Source organism: Hermetia illucens, chromosome 4, assembly GCF_905115235.1.
Source record: "Hermetia illucens chromosome 4, iHerIll2.2.curated.20191125, whole genome shotgun sequence".
Lineage (NCBI taxonomy): Eukaryota > Metazoa > Arthropoda > Insecta > Diptera > Stratiomyidae > Hermetia > Hermetia illucens.
This window is the reverse complement of record NC_051852.1, coordinates 114,846,465-114,867,860: the sequence shown is the minus strand read 5'-3', so window position 1 is coordinate 114,867,860 and position 21,396 is coordinate 114,846,465. Positions and strand designations below refer to the sequence as shown.

The following is a 21,396-nucleotide window of genomic DNA, read 5'->3' as shown; positions in this document are numbered from 1 at the left end:
TCTTATGGGCCGTCGCTCTAAGTCCATAGATTGAATTAGGGAGAAAAGGTTGTTAAAATCAAATGCGATATCGAGATGGCTGGAAATGGGCTTCATAAGGCGATCAACACCTTCCGTGAAAATAATTGTAGTCTGACAAGGAAACATCAGTAAACTAACTGTAGTAAGTGCAAGCACAACCCTACCAGCTTATGATACAAAATATGTCGACTACTTAATAGGGCTAAGAAGACAGACGAGTATGAGGCTTCAGAAGACCGTTTCTAAAGATACGGCCATTTCTGTTGAGGCGCTGCAGAAACCTGGCGTATAACACATAAGATCTATCGGAGAAACTCTGAAAACTCTTCAAAAGCCCTATTTTCCAGGGTCTGAAATAAAAACGAGTGGAAAATCGGACCTGAATTACAGTCCAAGCAAGGATCACTGAATTTATTGAACTCGGCCATAACTTTCAGTACCCTGATGGGTGGGTAAACTTATTTAATGCCTGTAAATCGCCTGGTCCAGCCGGAATCTACTCTGTCCTACTCATGCAACTAATGGACATTGCCTTTGGCTACAGGCATAGACACAGGTAGCGTGGCCTTCCTGCCAAAGCCAAAACTGAGCAAATCCAAACCTACAATTAGCACCATTCGCTAAGATGAGACAGCGTTTTTGGCCGATGAAAGGAAAGATCATTGCCAGAAGACAAACGGGCATTCGTGCCAAATCGCAGCTATTGGAACGGATAATGGGCGATCTGCCAGCAGATCCTATTGAGCCTGCAAGACCGCTCTTTGATGAATGTGTTGCTTTTTGTGGTCCAGTTTGGATTCATTGTCCGATTCGGAGAAAATAGCCTCAAAAAACATATATCACCGTGTTCGTTTGTTTCCCTATGAAGGCCGCCCATTCAGAGTTTGTGAGTAACCCCCCAGTGGAAGCATACGTAGTTGATTTGGAACGATTCATGGGTCGAAGAGTCAACTGCAAAAACCTCCGCTGTGGCAATCTAACATATGACACAATGGTGTTACTGAATGGGAACAATGGTCCTACGCTTAAGTGGCCACTAGGAAGTGTAGAAAAATCCTATAAAGATGATGATGGAAGGGTTCGAGTGGTCGATTCGTGGACAGCTGAGGGACTTATTAAAAGGGCAATTCATTGATCGAAAATGATGTACCAAACTAGCATTGACAACCAACAAAACCATGACTTCCAAGGCCATTGAGGAAAGAAGTAACCGCTGGGATCAAAGAGTTACCGATCAAGAAGGTACATATTTGGAAAAATCACATACTTCACAACTAAGTAACTGCATCTTACATTTTCCATTAGTCAGCAGAAACATAAATATTTTTCAAGTTAAATAAACAATAAACGTTCATCTTAAAATTATATAACCTTCTATGCCAATTCCAGTCACGCGATGGTCAGCAGTAATAGAAATATGTAATATTTAAGTGTAGAAATAATGCTTTACTTGCATTCGCAGTAATACAAAATACCAAGCGATTCCTTTGTTTCATTATTTTTGTCGACAAATTGACTTCGCTGCATCGCACCAATAATTAGCAAGCAACTAGGAATCCAAAGGTATATTTGTAGTACAGCGTAAGCCTCCCTCCCCAGATCCCATAACCCTTTTGTTATCTCGCTTGAAAATAATTGAAATTGTCACAACTTTCTAAAGGAGCATAGGGCCATTTGGGTTAAAAAAACTGACAACTGATGTGGATAGAGGAAAATAAAGACCACATTTGCAAGGAAGGAATCCCGATAATCATTTGTAGGAGCAGAATCTGCACTTGAATTTAGTAAACCAGCAGCTGCAAAATCGACAAGGGACTGGAAAACTGAACAACTTTAGTAGTGCGTCAATGAGAAACAGTGATGGGACCCCCGTACAGCAAATTTATGGGGAAAAATTCTTATCTTGGATATGAATAAAAACACAGTGAGAATATTGATAAGTTTAAGAACAAGCGAATGTCCTTTACAAGAGTATCTGCACATCGGTGACCAAACAAGCAAATTTTGTAATGCCAGAAAACCTGATCCTACACAAGTTATCTATCCATAAATCCGTACTTCCATCACTATCTTAATTCTAACTAAAAATAGAGATGCGCTGGATATGGACCCGCCTCTTGGAGAAGAGTCGTTACACTAAATATTGAAGCGGCCATCCAGTAAACCATGCGCTCGGAGTAAGTTTCCTCGTCTGCCTAAAATGAAACCCGTTGTTATCGGTTTTAAAAACATAAGCGAAAGGCTATACTTTGCGTTTGTGAGGCGAATTTCAGAATATATAACCTCCTTTAAAGTTCACGCTTTTACAGAGGACATGCAGAGTCCAATGAAGATACCCTCTACGAAGCAGTAGAGTGGGCTCTTGAAGCCTGTCCTAAGTAATCATATCAAAATCATACTTGGAGGTTTTAATAGTCAAGCAGGGAAGGAGCCCCTATAAGGAGGAAATCGATGCTGCAATAACCGCAGTTAACAGAGGTCGGTCCTAGAGGTTAAGCTTCAATAAATGATCTTCACAATCAGAAGAACGTCATCATTGAAACGGCACCAACATACTTGGCGCCAGTCGCAAAAAAAGTCGGAACAATTGGTTCGAGGATGAATGTAAACTAGTAATGGAACGGAAAAATGCTGCCTATAGGGCAACGCTTAACTTTCAAGGAACGCAGACACGCGCAGAGACCTATTGCGAACTCCGTCGAGTGGAGAAGAGACTTTATAGACAATAAATGGAAGCTTAGGAGAACCAATAGGCTTGCGAACTCGAGAAGTACAAGGAGCAACCGCATCAGGTGCGGAAGTTTTACTAACAAGTCAGTAGGATGAAGCCTTATACACCTCGATGTTCATCCTGCCAAGACAGAGAAATCTGATTTTCAACTGCATGGGCATATTGGAGCGATATTTTCATAAACTGCACAATAACCACAATATCAGCGAGTTGGAGGTGCAGCCAACTGAAGATATACAAACAGCGTTCATTCAGATCGAGGAGGCCGGGCGAGATCTTGGACAATGTGATGGCAAGTACCAAAAAAAAAAAAAACCATAATATAAAATAGCATTGGTCAATAGAGGGCAACAAAGATAGGAGAAAACTCTCAACAAAAACTCTCTCGAAAATCACAACCGATAACAGTTGCGACGACGACATCTGTACACGACTATTGGCAGCCACCAGAGTCAATTTCAGCTTACAAACATTGTTCCACTCGAAAGGTCTTAGTACAAGACTAAGTCTTCATGTATTCATTCTGGAATAAGCAAATCGAAACTGTGAAAAGCATAAGGGATTGTGAAAATAAACAACTGGGTCATTTGGCCGAAGAACCAGTCACTGTCCTTTACGGCAGTATCTGTATACGATGGTTGCCTATATTCGAGACCCAAAATGCTAACTTTGCCATAAGAAATGCGGGAAGGTGCGATGCAAGTGTACTAACTGGCGAATAACCAACTTTGAAAAAAGGACGTGAGTAGTTGCATTTAAACAGATATTTTACGTCTAGTGAAAAAGATGGGGCTATTGACTGAAAAAATTTTTGGTAGGACATACAATAAGCTAACAGACTGCAGTATGGGGCCACAAACCTGATTCTACACAAGTTATCAATCAATAAATCCATTTTCCTATCACAATGCTAACCCCAAGTAAAAATAGATTCTAATCCTATTTTTCGCACCTCGTCAGTTATAAGATCAATGGAATCCCACTTAACCTTTTCTATGAAGAATAAAACGATCTGCGAAAGCCTTGAAGATGAAATTAAACTCTGGTTTTAATAATAATCATTTATTTCTTGCAATTCATCTCTTCGTCTCTATATATATTTGAAATGAAACTAATTATAACTTATGAAGTTTGCTTTTCATTTATTTATATTTATTATGTATTTTTATGATTTTTCATGTTTATTATCCGCAATTTTATTCATTATCCTCTACTAGATACGATCATTAACCCTTTTGTTATTTTTCTCTTTAAATAATATTTAAGAAACTAAATTAGAAAAAAATCACTTAGAATTTCATAATAACCGTAATGATAATATGGTGGATAATATAATATAGAAAACACGTGGCTGATTTCTAATATCAAATAATTTGTCTGAATTTGTTATATCAACTACCTAAGCCTATATTGAAGAAGCCAATCTATAAAGCAAAACAAGTGAAAATATGGGTATATATATATAGTAGTTTTCCATTTTTATTTGATTCTCTTTTCCTAGGCTCTACAATGTAGAAATGTACACTAAAAACAGAAAGAAACACAACTAAAAATAAATGATATAAAGAAACTTATTCTATAGTAAATACGAGAGTAAATGGAAAATTTGGATACCAAATTTTGTTGGATAAAATCGAGGGAACAATAAAAACTTGTACATGTACAACACATATATAGGCGGCAATGATTAGTTTATTCTTCTTTATTACTTTCCTCTTATTTTTTAATAGTATTTTAATAATTCTTCTGTTTGTAATTCATTTTTGTTCGGATTCAGTTCTTACTTAATAATTTTGCAATGTGAATAATGTATCTTTCCAGCTAACTGCAACATTTAAGAGTAACAACAGTTCTTTTGGATTTTTGTTAGTTCAATATATTTTCATGCGACGTACTCTGCGTATATCATTACAAATCTGAGAGTTTATAATTTTCTACTTGGATTCTTTTATGTTCGATTGAAACTGCATAAATACAATAGAGTTAGGCAATATTCGATACAGATTTATTGGGAAATATACAGTTGGATGAAATATAATATTCGTAATACTAAATATGTGAACATGCTCATTTAGATTTTCTGTTATTCTTAGCTTTAACTGACATGACATTGATTTATGTATTTAACAGTAGTTTTTGTGTATGTTACAATTATTTCTTGTAATAACTTATTGATTCTCCTTATGTTCGCTTCGCCACTACCGAATTCATCATTCTCTCTTGTGTATACAACATTTGTGATCATACATATTTATAAAAGTATATTAATGCGCTTGCAGTTCTATCTTGTTGATCTTTCTTGATAACAAATCATTGAGTCGACAACAATCTCATAACAAACGTTTTGTTTGCTTTTCTTTTGTTACGCTGAAAGAAATTTATCTAATGCATATACTTAAATGGATATTTTGCGTTATTTGCTAATTGGAGTTGGTTCGTTAGGGGTGAGGGGCTCTAACAACTAATCGTAATATGCATTTTGTCTTAGAAACTATATCTTTATTACCTTTCACATATTTTCTCTAAGAATAGTTGCACTTTATATTATGAATGCAGAGTAAGTATCGTTGACGTTGATTTAGAAAAAAAAAATCTTAAAAAATGCGAAAGAAATTGTTCGCGAAAATATTCCAAACTGGTGTAATGAAAAGACAATTTGGTTTTGTTTTGCAAATTCTTTATTATGTGTTATCGCCGAGTGCATAATCTAGATGTGACGCTGCAAAGTCCGTACGCAAGATTTGAATGTTCTAGCAAATGAAAGGAAAATGAAACCAGAATACTCGCTTTTGTTTTAAATATATCTGAACCATTTATTTGTTCGTAAGAAGTCTTGTTGCCTAATAACATATAATTTTTTTAGAATAGCTAGTCCTTGTTTTATCTAACGTTTAGCTTAAATAGACCGTTTCGCTATAGTCGCTTACCTAATAAGTGAAATAAATTTTCTAAGTCTTTCCTTTCTTCTCATTAATTTCTAGTCTAATTTTTGTGATGGAGGAATTACTGCATATTCGAATCAATAACAGAAAATTGAAATCCAAATATTTGATATAGTCTTTGGTCGCTTTTATCGGAATTTTCATTTTGTAGCGTTTATCATTGGTTGAAGGATTAGAAAAATACACCTTATATTATTTTTGAGTTGAGTTACTTGTTTAAATGAAGCTATTTCGGAATTTCCGCATTCTTTAAAGATTACCTTAACGAATGCGAAAATAATAGGGCACAATATTAGGGGCAACTTAAAAACCGCGTATTTGTAACGACCATTATTTGAACAACCGAGGCTAAGATGCGACCGTTTTATCCTCCGCTTGGGTTCCTCAAGAACCCCGAAAGGAGAAGAGGGTGGTTAAAGCCAAACCGTTGGCTAGTGCCCCTAGAACTACGAGGGCAACGGGGGCAAACGTGTACCCCTGCGCAAAAGAAGGCATACGCTGATACTGTTATGGAGGTCCTGGTTTCCAACTTAGGTTCGGAGGTGGTACCCGGCGAGGAGGCTTCGGTCGTGGTGAATTCTGTGGGGGCGGAAGATGGATCGGTCAACTCCAAGTTATAGTTATTACTAATAATCCTTCTATAATCTCTGTTCATTCTACAAGTTTTATGACTGATAACACTCCCTGTGAGGGATTTGTCTCTCCGCCTTTGGAATCAGTTTCTGGGGATGCATCCCTTCTGGCTCCTCAGAATTTGGTGGACCAGGCTCCCATTAATATAGTGAAAGGCCCGCTCTTGTATGACTGCAACCCAAATGAGAAGTTATCCCGTTTTGGTCGAAAGGGTCAAGATTGCAGAAACTACCCCTCTCATCACATCATAAAATCCAATCGTTCAACATTCAAAATGTACTCTACTCTGTACAAGCTAGTTGAAGAAATGTGAAACTTTTCCCCAAGGACCCTGGTTAGGGTCAAGAGACTGGTCCAAGATGCCCGTTTACATCCCTGGGCTTTAGAACGTTCGTACCTTTTCGATGCGTCTACAGATATGGGTTAATCAGAAATATACCTTTCTGTTATGACATGGAGATGATTGTGGATGCTGAATCGTCGGTTAAAATCGTCAATTCTGGAAGACTGTCTTGTAAAAGTCCTAAGTCGGGTGGTGTTAGAGTGCCCTCGCCCAATGTCAGAGTAACTTTCCTGGGGAATGACTTGCCCGCTCATATCTTTTTTTGCCTACACTAGAGTGGAGGTTGGCTATTTCAAGTTCAGGGCGTCGCAGTGTTTTCATACATAAATTTTGCAAAGCCCGAGTTTCGAAATGTCTGAACTGTGCTGTTGAGAACTGCACTGGGAACTGTGGGCGCAGAAAGTTCCTATTGTGAGGGGAAAATTCACACTATGTTGGGGCTACAGTGAAGTGTTTTACTTAATGGAAAATGTCAAAATAAAAACCATGGAAACATCGTTTGCAAGAAGTGTTACTATATTTTTTTTAAGCTCATGATGAAAGTGTTTCGTCGATTATAACGTTTAAAGATCGATTCGAGCAGTCTAATAATGATAATTTTGACATGAGCGACAAACAACGTCCCGAACAGCTGAAGAAATCACAAGATGAAGAATTGGAAACATCACTTGAAAAAGACTTGTCTTGAGTCTTAACAAAAATTTGCAGTGTCATTGAGAGTTACTCGCGAAGCCATTTCTAAATCGGAACAGTTTTTACATGGCAGTTGGAAATAAAAAAATTGCATTTTTTTTTTACCGATGGCGTTTGCCCTACCTGGACTACACTTCTATTCAAATGAATAAACGAGAAATTGGGTCAACCCTTTGTCTATCGTGACGTTGGCATGTTGTCAAGAAAATGGGAAAAACTAGTCAATATATTCGTAACGTTTTGTGTTATTTTATTTTAAAGTAATTCGTTTTATTGTTTGGCAAAGTGGTTGTAATAATTCGAAAGAACTTTTGCTCCACAATACTCTAGTAATAGTTCCTTTTGAGTAGGTTTTTCTTACCATTTTTAGGCTAAGAAATAAAGTATCCGGAGGAGGCAAGAACACCATTTTCGACATCTGTAGCTTTTTCCTTTCGTTGAGATCAGAATGCAGCTGCTCGGGACGTTTGCGAAGTTTACGAAAGTGGCATGATATGCGATTCAATAGAATGGAAATGGTTAACAAAACTCAGAAATGAGGACTTTGACCTAGGCAACAAGCCTCTTGCCGAACATCTTGCAGAATTCGATGAATGGGTGACGCTCGCCAAACAAGTTTTCAATTGCGGCCATGTAAGAGCACTCCATCATTTTCAATCGAATGAATTTGGCAAAAAACGAGCTCAACGAAAAGCACCTTCCAATTGCCTCTGAACATGTTGGTCAAAATCCATCGACCCTTGAATACAAGAAACGTTTCTTCTGCCGAATCATGGCAGCGGATAATGAATGGTTAATACGAGGCAAGGAAATGGATGATGGGTTTCAGGAGTAACTACGAGGTCAAAGTTCAAACAGAACCCCGTCCAAGGAAGACTATGATTAGCGTGCGTTTAGTGGGACAGGGCGGATAATGGGCATTTAGACACGATTGAAAGAAACAGTTGTTTATTGCCCAACGGTATTGCGTAAGTGAAACTGAAGAGTTCCAAATGACAAGGTCAAAAGTCGTCATAACCCCACTCGAGTCCGAATGGGAGTTTCTTCAGCATCGACCATACTTTCCAGATTTTGTGCCAATGGATTTCCGTCTTTTTCGCTTTCTATTGAACTAAATGAGTGACATTACTTTTGACAAGAAGAGGACCTCATAAACGGTCGAACAACTTGATAGGTCGATTGAATCAACAAATTGATCAAAGATGCGAGCAGATCGTAAGCAGTAACGGCGAATATATTATTAATTTGTGCAAATAAAATTCTTTGAAGAAAAAACGCTAATGTAATGTGTCATTAAAAATCTTTCGTAATTAGCCTAAGAAATTTTTTGCTATTTTTTAAAATTTTCTTATTAATTATTTTCCACTATTTTTTTCTTCTTTTTCTTGATAATTACTTGGAACTAATGTAAATAATACAGTAGAGACACCCAAAAGTAAAGTAAACCAAACTTCCGCTACCACAGGAAGCTCTAAAAATTGTACACAAAAGTTTGAATGTTTGGTCGGGAGTTGTACCCTGTGGATAGTCTTCTTTCTGAGTTTTGTAGTTTGGAGAGTGTTTTTAGGTCTGTCAAACGCTTTCAGTATAGCTTGCATTTATGAACAGAATTGTCATCTGCGACGAAACTTGTGTCCACCACTGCACGTCTGAGTCTAAATAGGCTAGTGTGGGATGTTTAAAGAAGAATAAGAAAGACGCCGTTGAAGTTATGATTAGACTGTCTGCTAGGAAGATTGTAATGCTTCGTGGGTTGTCTGGGATGAGGCGTTTCAGTGAGAAAGAAAATCAGGCCAGCGAGGGAGGACGCAGGGAAGGATCTGGCGAAAGACGTCTCGTGGAGCAAAGACCGTTAAAATGCAACAGGGAAAAATAGCTGCAGAAAATAATAAAAGCACAAACGATTTTCTCTTCAAATTAAATTCCGAATTTTTGCCTTCACCATTTCCTCTAAATCGGATGGGGGAAGGTGAAAGGCACAAAGAAAAGTAGGACAATCCTAGATTTCATTTCTCATTCGAATTTTACCATTGAAGAGAACCGCAACCGCAAATAGTGGTCCATTAACATAAATATCCGAAAAATCGATTCACAAATTGCAAACCCTAGAGGGGAAGGAAATTTAGAACCTCCGGCACCAGAACCGTTTTCCAATGTGCTGAATCCAGCAAGTTTTTCAAAATTAGAGCCCTCAGTTCGATTTTGTTCGCCAGGCCGCTTCTGGCGTTTTGTTGAAATCAATACGAAATTTTCCGCAGGCACGAGAGGAACTTGGTAAAAGTTATGGCTTTGAGCTGTTAAGACAGGGTGGGACCCCAAACGGTCCACCGAAATGAAACAAATTTCAAAAGAATTTGCGCTGCCCTTCTTGCACATGGATGAAGATTTCTTCTTCTTTCAACATAGGCCTGCTTAGGGCGGAATCGAGAAGCTTTCAAATCAACAAAAAAATTCAGTCTATAATAGAAATTCTTTACAAATTTGTTTATTTTCTTCGTGGCAAGAGTATTGAAATGTCCAAAGAACCTCTGACGTTGTCTATCGCGAAGGCATGCCAATGAGTGTCGAAGAGGCATTTCAGAGGAGGTGCACTTAAATATTGGTGGATCTGAGCAGTTGTCGCCTAGTCCAACTGCTTGTCTACGTTGGTGCTCTTGTCATTCTCAGCCGGATCTTCGTAATATGTTGTAATTAATTAACGTGCTATCTAACACTATTTTTGTTAACGGGATTACTAACTGACAAAATCCACATCTGTAGCGCTGAACACTACATCATTGATATCGTAGAAATTTTTTGAGTGAAGTAAAGTTTGCCTATCATTTGGAAATAGACAATTCGAAACGATATCAGTCGGCTTCATATTGAAAGTCTAAGCACGGTGGATACATTTTGTGCAATTGGCGCTCTTCATTTCATGTCATATTTAAAAACTGTTTGAATAGGAAGGAAAAATATATTTCTAAAGCGGGAGATTATATTAAAAAGAATCGTAAGTGCTTCGTTTTGTATTTTGCCAAAAATACTTGTTCCTAAACAAAAATCTCGGGTATATTTCACTCATCTTGGTAGGAAAAATTATCTGTAAAGGTCTTTTTAGGAAATTAAGGTTCGCTGCAATCATGGGATTAAAAATCAGCGTTGAAAAACAAGTTATGACAGCTAGTGATATAGAACAATCAAAAGTGAATGAATCATATTTTTGGAAATTTCTTCCAGAGCAGTGGTTTTATTTGTGAATGTTATAGTGATGAAAATAAGCAAGAAAGGAGCAAAGGATTAGATTTCTTGCTTGTATGAATGCATCGAAAAATCACGAGATCATAAGGCTCTGAAGAAATCAAGGACGGTGATATCTGTTGACAAGATTATCGCGACAGCTTTCCGAGATGCATGCGGAATCATCTATACCGATTATGGTACTTGGAGAACGGTAAAGGAACGCCGTTATTGCACCAGCTGAGCAAAGAAATCAAGAATAAACGTTCTCACATTAAAAAAAAAGATCCACTTTCATCAAGACATCATCAAAAGTGTATTATCTGCCGCGATTTAATAGCTTTTATGATGTGGTAGATAGAAATGAGAAAGAATTACGTTCGTGGTACTGTACTTTGGAAATGTCGGCGAACCAACATCCTTACTAATAAAAGTTCATCTTCATTGATGACAATAGTCTAGTTCTAGTTTCAAATAGTAACAATAAACATGTCTGTATTTTGCAGTTTATTTCAAATCACGAATGTGTACTTAGCCCAAGCATTATTAGGCGATATATCACTAGAAACCATTTAGATAGGCAATGCATTTCCTTGAGTTTAGTCACGTAGATGTATTATTTGTCAAAATATGGATATCTCTCTAGTTCTTTGTAGAAAAGTTAAGTGGAAACCGACGCATGGGTAATCATTAACCAAGAAACAGTTAATATAGTAAAGTCATCAACGCAGATCAATTAGAAAGGGACCAAAATTATTCCTTTTATCAAATGAAATGTACATTTGGGACAATAAATCACTCATAGACTTAAGAGAAATAATTTTGATTTTTCTAAAAAATAGGCAGTGCAAATAAGCCGGCTCCACTTGATATAGAAAGGGATGACTTTGAATGGAGCGTCAACAGTTAAAATTTGGAATGTTGCTGCGAAACTATGGAGACAAATTGGTCTCATAGAAAGAGAGTTGGGAAAAAGGAGTCAGACTACTCCACAAAGCAGTTAATAATATCCGGGCGAAATTGTTGGGTCATTCGCAACCTTATATTATCTCACCTCCGAGACGAGCTCATCTTATTTGAGGATAAGGCGACATCAAATGAGCATATGAATTGTAGCTAGTTAGAACACGCAATTCGATGCTAAGGATTAGTTGAAAGCAAATTGCAAGTGCGGCGCGAAAGAAACAATTAGAAAAGTGATGAAATACTTGGAAAAGATGATGCAATTGGGCATCGCGCAGAATGGTGTTCTGTGAAATTAGAAATATGGCAACCACATAACCGCATCATCGTGTGAGTCACTGTGGCATTGAAGCTGGCTTATTACTACGTTCATTGCCAATCAGGTATTTCTTGCGTGAGAACAAATTCAAGGAAATTTGTTCATAATATTTGTGTGGTTCTATTTGTAGCAGGTGCTGAACTATCAGAGAGATTTAATGTACACTGTACTACCATAGAAAAAATATCCGATCTCTGGGTTAAGCTGTAAAATATGACTCTTGGGTTCACCGCGAGCTATCCCTCATTATGACCTAGATCGCAGTAACCGTGAAGGATCTGAGCAGGAAGAAGTTATAAATGTAGTCTCCAAAGTACTGAATCACGGTAAAAGAAACACTTTTCATAATTTACTTTAGCTTAAAATTCCCCACAGCAACAATCGACAAATCAACGAACGTCTCAAATCTAGAATCCACTGCAATGCCGTTCGCTCTCTATGGTTCTGAGTGCTTAACGGCCACCAAAGACAATGAACGCTCTATGGTATAACATGTCCGAAACGACGACATCCGTGATTGATGTGGGGTTGTACCCATGGTGTGGTCATATAATTCGTGCTGACGAGAACTCACTAGTTAAGTCTGTGGAAACCGCTGTAATTAAATCTGCCGCTGCGTGAATTTGCCTGTAGCGGAGTACTTGAGCAGCGCGCACTCAAAGCGCCCGGGCCAGCGGAGAAAAATTTATTGGAGCTAATGGTGAGGCTGCTGAAACAACTTGAAAGCCGATCGAAGCAGCAGTAGTTTTGATACGGAAAATGGTAATTTGAATTTTTTTTAGTTCCACCGAGATCTAAACGAACTATATACAAACGGGACAAAGGCTAAAGAAGAAAGAACACGTTCAATGCCCACGCCGTGCCTACCGCGGCGCAGCCATTTCTTGCGAGGGTACGAGTAGAGAAAGAGATTTGATACAGTTTTATGTGATATATTTGATGTTTTCAGTTTTGGTGTGTGCACTGAATATGACGAACTCACCATCATTAATGAACTACATAGAATTGTTAAAGGATAATAAAAAAATATGGACGATTCCGTAGCCTACGTAAAGACGAAATCTATGAGCGATACCATGATCTTCAGGTTGTGGATAAAATCCGGCTTAATAGATTGCGGTGGGCGGGTCACTTAATCCGTATGGATGAGGATGATCCAGCCCGAAAAGTCTATAAGGACAATATCTATGGTAACAAAAGAAAACGAGGCAGATTACGCTTGAAATGGAACGATGGTGTAGGCCAGGACGCCAGGCAGCTTTTAGGGGATATCGAATCCGTGGACCTCGGTGCAAAACTGGGATGTTTGGAGTTCCTTATTAAGACAGACCTAGACCGAATACCGGTTTTTGCGCCGTCAATAATGATGAATAAAAAAGGTCATCAGTTTTTCGAAGAGTAAAGGAGAACAATTTGGATAGTTGTATGTGATTTGTAAAAGTAAATGCCATATTTCTGGCGATTTCTTTAGCTAAACTTAAACAAGTCAACATTGAGAGTCTTTGGCAAATGTTGCAAAGTATATATGAATCAAAAGGCCCTGCAAAATTAACCTGCTAAGACAAACAGCACTTTAACGTAAGGGCTTGAGCAAAGACTTTTGCAAAGATTTTTCGATACAGTGGATTGATTTAAAAATATGAAAGTGCGATCAACGACGTCATACTGTCAATAATGTTGCTCTACACTTTATCAGCAAGCTTCGACAATTTCCGTAATGTGATCGAATCACGTGTCAATTTTCGAAACCTGAGACTTTTTGCATCATAAATCGAAGAAAGTGACATGCAATCTAGCAATCGGAGAATTTATTAATATTTAATATTACGTCGGCCGGTAAGAGTTGACTTTTACTTGAACTCAGCTCCAATTTAAGATGCGGTTCAAATTTCGACCAAGCGTAAACCAAAGGTACTAATAATGCCGAATAGGCTAAGAAAGCACCACACGCTACAGAAAAGGAAATCTAGGATTTAAAAAACGACAATTTGGGATCTGGAGGAGCGTCTGAAAGAACGGCCTACGGTAGGAAATAGATCTCTAACTAAACAGGAGACGAGGGTACTCACAAAGTGATTTTCCCAACCTCCTGCAATCAATTAAGCGAGATGCGATGCGTTTAAGTTTTGTACACCCTGCCATGGATTGCGCGGCCTAACGTGGGATCCACATAAGACAGCTCGGCGTCTCGGTGTTTTCCTGAACGATATTATTGAAGGCGGCACAAGGCGGCAAATGCGACTGCGCATAATCGAGTATCCTCTGTTTCGACTTTTGCTGGCGAGTATCATCGCCGTTCCACTATGTTTTGAGTCTTAGGTTTGACTGAATGTCGACATGATAGTCAGTTAACACATCATTTGACCCAGGAGCGAAGCTATTGAAGATGCTCGGATTGGGGTAGATTATGTATTTATCAGCCGCGACTAACCCCCATATAGCGCATGTCACCTGTGTTTTGAGTCGATTTAATGACTGTTTTCAGGTCAGCCGCTGTCAAGCTGCAAAGCGTGTGTTGCCTTGTCTTAAAAGTACACTGAATTTAGATATACCTTTTGGTATGAGAGCAGGTGGCCTGGCAATCTACGTCGACGCTGATTGGGTCGCGTGCATCGATGACAAAAACCACAGCACGATGAGTGGGGACTTTTGGAATCAAGGGAACAACTGGACCGTGGCACTTTCGTCCACAGAGTCAGGCTAGATGGCTCTAAGCGAAACTTACAAGGAAGCAATTTATCTGCGACTATTGTTTGGAGAGATTTGTACACGATATCTGTCAGCCGTCGTGGTACACACTAACAATCAAGGGCCGAAGAAATTGACAGAAAACTACATGTGCCACTCACGAGCGCAAATACTTTGTTGGAGAAGTCTCGTCTGCAAAAGAGATCCAGTGCAAGCATCTCAAAACGTTGAGAAAATGCAGATGTCCTTCGAAGGGGTGTTCAGAAGCATGCATTTGAAAAGCATTTTGAGAGAGGATGTTAATCAAATCTGGTCCCACTGTATTGTTTTTGTGTGTAGTATTGTCATTCTCATTCTACCTCTTGACGAGGCAACGAATGTCGCTTTTTTTAATTATTACCCACATATTTCACACCGCAGTGTCAACTTCTGATGAGAACCACTTTCGGTAACGCGATCCTAGGGGAAAGGTGTGGTATCTGAATTGCCTCTACTCTGGACGAAACCGTCAGTCACTTGGATGTTCAGTCTGAACAGAGTGGTCCGTGGACCAAAAAAAAGTTTCTTCCCAGTTGGTTCATCAAGTGAATGCGCACTCAGGGATCTCTCAATTTCCAAACAAAAAAATCATTAACATTTTTTAGAAGTTTTGCCAGGTAGCCAATTATTCAAGAAAGGACTTATTAGCTCCCGAAATACGTATCTGTATTAAATCAAAATTATTGAATGAGGGGAAGCTACGAGGTGGTTTTTGACACTTTTCACCCCACCAAAAAAGGATATTGCCCAGAGTGAACCATTTTATAAATACAAAATAAATATTTACCATGAAAGTTATAGAAATGTTTTTCTTTTAAAAATAATCCCCTTGTCCTACACTTTTCCTGACACAATCACTTTCTCGAAAACTGGAATAAAAACGACAAACGCTTCAGAATGAAATAAAATACTCTCCGATAAAAAAATCTAAGAGATGCAAACCCAAGAGGTATTGCATCTTCTCTCAATATCTGACTAATCAACCGATTTGAAATCCATTGATCTATTCCAATTATTCGGAATAGAATGACTCAAAACAAAGTAAAATATGTAATTTTATGGAAACATATCATTTTTCCCTTTTATTAAGTGTTTGAACAAAAATATATCCTTTTTTATAATGAAATAATCGTAAGGAACTTAATTATATTTGAAATAAAAATGTTGATGAAATTAAGGAATTATATTATACAAATCAGTCTTTTTTATGATTTTTACCCTTTCTCTTTATCTCTCTAATAAAATTGGCCAAAAAGTTTGTTTAAACAAGATTATAACGCAAAAAAGTGAAAAGTGAAAGATACAAATAAAATGAGTTTAGAAATAAAAGAACGATTGATAAATATACATTAAAAACTCCCTGGAATTCGAAAGATTTTACACACGCCTTTGCTTATATGCTTATCATATATACCTCTATTGTCTGAAATCATTTCTCATAACCATTCTTGTTCCCACCAAAATATTTTCTTACTTTCTCATTTTTATAATTTCCATTTAAAATTTTTATCTTATACTTTTGGTCATAGTATTATCTAAATAATGCAGCAAATAAACAGAGTCCCTAATCGTAATTTTAGGTTTGGACACTAATGAATTGAAATCATTGCATAGTATTTATCAAGGACGAGTACTTTGCGAAGCACCGAACCCTGCGGCGAGTCACGCGACCGATGGAACTCGTACGAATTGCGTTGCGACGAGTCAAACCAAAATGCAATACAACAGAAGGATTCATTTTCCCCCTATTGTTACTGGGTAATTAGGGGTAAATGACGAAAGTTCATTACAACTCTTCTGGCAGAAACTCAAAACGGTCAAAACTTTGCATATGAACCTTCAACAAATTGATAAATTATCGCGAAGTATATCAACATAATGGGAACGATACTGACTGCCTTGATTTCACTACCCCACCGCGTCCCCACGGCAATCATTGCGGAGGCATATACGTATATATACAAGGTGCAACGATGATTCTACTATTTCGTACGTAACAAAAAACTCTTAGACACACCTCAGAAACTCACCTCTACCGTTACGTTTCCTGGGTATACTCTTCTTACGTTTTTTACTTCCGACAACATTACTTAAATTCGCCGCTGCTTTACTGGATCCCGAATGATTTTGATGACGATATCTAGTCCGTTTCGGGCTGAAAACCATCATAGAGTCACGTGTATCTTCATCACTTAGGCTACCGCCACTCGACGACGACGGACACGAAAAACTACTTGTACCGCCACCGCGTAATGACGAATTTGAACTACTCACATATTGCGATTTTTTCGCGCCATTATTAGACGTTATATGAGCCGTTGAATTTGTACTGCTCGCGACCGAGTTTAAACTGCTGCATGATGACTCGTCCGTACTGGTGAAATCGCCACTATTCTTATGTACACGTTGCTTTGCCGCGGCACGTCTTTGACCTAACTCATTACTATAGTCTAATCCGCGCTTAGTCGGAGTGATCACAGTTCGTAAACCTGCCTTAGCTCTAGTTCTTGTAACGGGTTTATGATTCGCGCTCTGCTTCTTCTCTTCGATATCGGCCAATAATGCGCTTTGCCGTTTCCGAAGGATCTCCATCATGGGCTTTGTGTAGCCCTTGATCAAGATCTCATCCTCTTCCTGGTCACTACAAGCTTCTAACCGATCTTTAAACTTAATACGATTTTCAATTTCTAGGATAGCATACGTCGGTTTCCCGGAGTAACGGATAACCGGAGTTTCAGTTGATGGCTCGCGTTCGAATTCCTTCTCCGCCCGCTCTCGCGCTATTTGATCAGGATCTTGGCTAAGAATCTCGGCCCAACAGAACTTTTTGCGTTTACTCTTTGATTGCTTTTCGGACATTGATCGTAGGTTTTTCGGCGACACCCGATTCGTACTACTCTCGCGGAATGGTAGTAGAATTCCTAAATTCTTCATAATACTTTTCAAATTTTTAAGTTCGATTTCGTTATTGTTATCGACTTCATCCTTCACCTCTTTCAGCTTGCGTTTAAGCTCTGCCACATTCAGGACCATCTCGTCACATTTAGCGCCTAGTTTGGAGTATTCTCGCTGGAAAATCCTTCGATACTTATCATAATTGGGGCGTTCATGATAAGCCAGCGAGCCAACATAGTGCATATATTCCCCCAAATACTTAGGAACTGACTTACCGTAAACCTGCTTGAGCATCTCTCGGACATCAGTCATTAGATACTCTTTCATCCAATGGACTTTTTCGTGTTGCTGTTGAGCGGCAGTCTCTTTCCACGGCAAATATCCTTGTGACCAATATATCAGATTGTAGCCTAAGCATTCAAGATCGCTGCGACGCGAATGAGCTCCCAAATGGGCGTCCCGCGATGTGAATTCTAGAGTTCCATCGTGGGCTCGGCGTTGATCCATACAGAAAGGCCGGTGGTTGCCGCTTGAATCGATAAATTTTGATGCTAAACCGAAATCGATGAGAAATATTCGATCCTCCGTCACCAGTTTACCAGGATGTGAAGAAGCCTGTTTTTCTTCTGCGGGAGCGACGCGCCGAGTGGTGTTCCTTTGGCGGCTGATAATCTCATCAATTGTGCAGTCTTCGCTGCTTTTGGAATTCTCGTCAAATTCCGTGTAGTTTATCTTTTTTGTGGGACGTAAGTAATGTGAATTGACCAACTCTTGATAGGTTGAGACGTTACGCCTGTTTAATCGACAAGACCGCACCTGAAAATAAACCCACAGAATTAATAAAACTTCAGCGGAAAATTACTGAGACAACACTCACCGGATTCGATCCGCTAAACGGCACAAAATTCTTCCTTTTCCATGATGTTGGCGTCCGGTATTCCGATTCATTATCGTCATCATCGTCTAAATCTTCATCGTTCGAATCGTCGTCGGACTTCGTATGGAGCTCGGTGTCACTCGACGTGTCAGACGATAGATCTATTGGCCGTGATTTTTTCTTGTGATACGTACATTTGCTGATCATGAGATTTTCAGCTTTAATATCGGAATGGCAGTAACCTTTGTCATGGAGATGTTCTAAAATATCCAAAATTTGTACGGCTAAAACTAGGACCGATTTTTCGTCAACACGATGACGTTTTATTATTGAATGTAGGTCACAGTCAAAGCGACGCAAAACTAGGAAACGATAGCGGATATTTTTGAAATAATGTGAACCGGATGCAATGTATTCGGGCATTCCAGGAGGGAGAGGATCGTCAACTGTAAAAGATAGTTTATATTGAATTATTATAATATATAATAATATATAATATAATATATAAAGGAATATTTCAAAATAAGGTGAATATAGAAACTTGAAACCAAGTGTAACCTGTGACCAAATTTGGGCGCAACATTGTATGTTTGAGTCACATTGAATAAGCATATAATGGAGAAAATGTTGTGAGAGGACATCGGTAAAGGCGGATAGATAAGGTCTCGTAAGATTTGAATTAGCCACTATTTGTGCACTAAAGTCTGGGGACGCTACAAAAGCAATTTGACAGATTAGGAGATTAGTGAAAATGGAGCGTTACACATAGCATAATATGTTTATATTATTATTTATCATCTCAGAAATAATGAATGTTTGGCGGCTGCAGTCCGAACATTTCATACAAAATATGGTCCGAACAGTGTTTTGACTTAATCAACTGGGAAAAGTTTAAATGGAATATTCAGAGAGATTCCACAACGATTCACTGCTTGGTGTAGATTTTGGGCAGAAGGCATCATTGGTCCATACTTTTTTCAAAATGCGGCTGGTCAAGCAGTGATAGTGCTGGTACTCGATATCGCGACATGATAAACCAGTTCTTTGTGCTAAAATTGAATGATATTGGTGTGGCCAATGAATGGTTTCAACAAGATGGTGCCATTGGCCATACATCCCGTCAAAACAATTCAATTTCTGCATGACTGTCATCTTGTCAGTCCTTATGTATTCTTCGGAGACTTGGGTTCTTAGCAATAAGAATTGCGAACTCTTGGCCGCGTTCGAGAGCAGAATCCTCCGAAGATTTTTCAGTCCCCTACATGAGGATGGACGATTACGTAGCCTAAATAACGACGAAATCTATGAGCGACACCATGACCGTCTGATTGTGGATAAAATCCGGCTCAACAGGTTGCGGTGCGCGGTTCACTTAATCCGTATAGATGAGGATGATCTAGCCCGGAAAGTCTATCAGGGCAATATCTATGGTAGAAAAAGAAGACGAGGCAGACCTTCCCTAAGATGGAGCGATTATTTAGGTCAAGACAACAGACAGCTTTTAGGGATATTGAATTGGTGGACTTCTGTGCAAAACCGGAGTGCCTGAAGTTCCTTATCAAGGCAGGCCTAGACCGGATACCGGTTGTTGCGCCGTTGATGATGATGATTTAAAATCAAAGTTCTATCTCAACAAGGTCGCATCCACCCCTGCATTTAAAAAGACAATTCAGCGCTGCACAAACGAAATTCAACCACATTTATGCATCATGAATAATTTCGACAAAAGAGGGCATATGTGCCAGCAAAGTTGAGAAGGCCATTCGCCCGCTGTGCTATTCCATAAGTAGCCAGATTCTATATATTTTTATAATTCAATGAAGAAGTAATCAAAATACTAAAAGCTGGGGTTTCTACTTAATTCAAATCTTGTATAAATTTTGGGACATCATTTATAAGTGTCAGCTGCCAATATCATGACAAATGGTTTTTTATTATCGGCCAGGTTCCTCTAAATTCAATTTTCCCTATGATTGACGAACGTTGCGATGCAAAAATTGCAGACATAAGTACGGGAAACGCTAGGCCATGTAATATCGTCCTTTCATTTTTGATTTTTGGCAGATTTTGGATACCTATTCTGTGACTCTTTGTGGTCCAGTCGCTTCTTAACATATTCCGAAGAGTTCAGAAGATAATCCACCCTCACCATAATGCTGGATGATTGAAAAATCGAACTCAAAAGTTTCTACTGGTGCAAGAATCAAGTTGAAGGGCATGTTTTGATTTTTCGGGTGCCGCAGACTATCGCCTTTTTTGGCCTCGAAAAAAAAAAACAAGAGCCTCATTTCCTTCTGATTAATTGCGTATTAGGTCTATGAATTTTGTTTCATATTTAAATTTAAATACTTTCCCATGGCTAGAAAAATATGCCCAATATATGCACATACGTCTACGCAATAAGAACACATTCTGTGGGACTCTCCCTCTTCAAAAGAGAAACTCTTGTCGATTCCTAATTCTGAGGGCATGCGATGAACGAATTGTTTGGGCATCAGTTTTCGATCTCGTGCTTGGACTGTGGATATTTGTGTTTGACTTTGTGTTTACCCCGTTATAAGGAAAAAGAAAATATGGCCTTGTACTTCATATGCTAATATTCTCAGGTTTCCAAAAGCACATGGATGACCCAGGCAGGAGTTATCTAAATATAATACATGTATTAGGACATAGCAAAATAAACTGAATAAATGAGGCCTAAGTGCATGCAGCTACAGTTAATCCCCATATTTACAACTTAACTCCCAAAGAGTCAACAGGAGACATAGATACTACAAATTTCGTGGAAACACATCCACGATCCAAGTATTATAAATAACAGTGACTACAGCAGTCGACATCAGCTGTTTTGAAAATAATTGGTGTCCAAATTTCCTTCAACGGTGTCGAGGCACCCCAGAATACTCACTTTCGCCAACTTGAGGGGTTAAGCTTAATTAGAGGACTTTTCAACTTTGCGTACAGCATTATTGTATTTTGTCGGAAACAAGCATGAGTTTGGCCCTGAATTAATGCTACCTGCATCCGCGCGGC

At 38.7% G+C, this 21,396-nt stretch overlaps 1 protein-coding gene across 5 annotated transcripts in view; it reads right to left on the bottom strand.

The window, feature by feature from the left end:
• Window positions 1-3,874: 3,874 nt before the first annotated feature.
• The window catches only part of LOC119655933, a 34,312-nt gene continuing 16,790 nt past the window's right edge, over window positions 3,875-21,396 (bottom strand). The window contains exons 3-6 of one of the 5 annotated variants that reach the window (XR_005249968.1): window positions 18,364-18,809; window positions 16,866-18,302; window positions 16,622-16,746; window positions 3,875-5,134 (exon numbers count right to left, since the gene is read on the bottom strand). Coding sequence is in view for 3 of the 5 variants with exons in the window: in XM_038062116.1 (XP_037918044.1) it covers window positions 16,599-18,302; window positions 18,364-18,809 (2,150 nt within the window). In the remaining 2 variants the exon portion in view is untranslated. Of the gene's footprint in view, window positions 5,135-15,640; window positions 18,303-18,363; window positions 18,810-21,396 lie in introns of those variants that run through there. The other 4 variants (XR_005249967.1, XM_038062117.1, XM_038062118.1 and 1 more) reach the window with 4 other exon arrangements.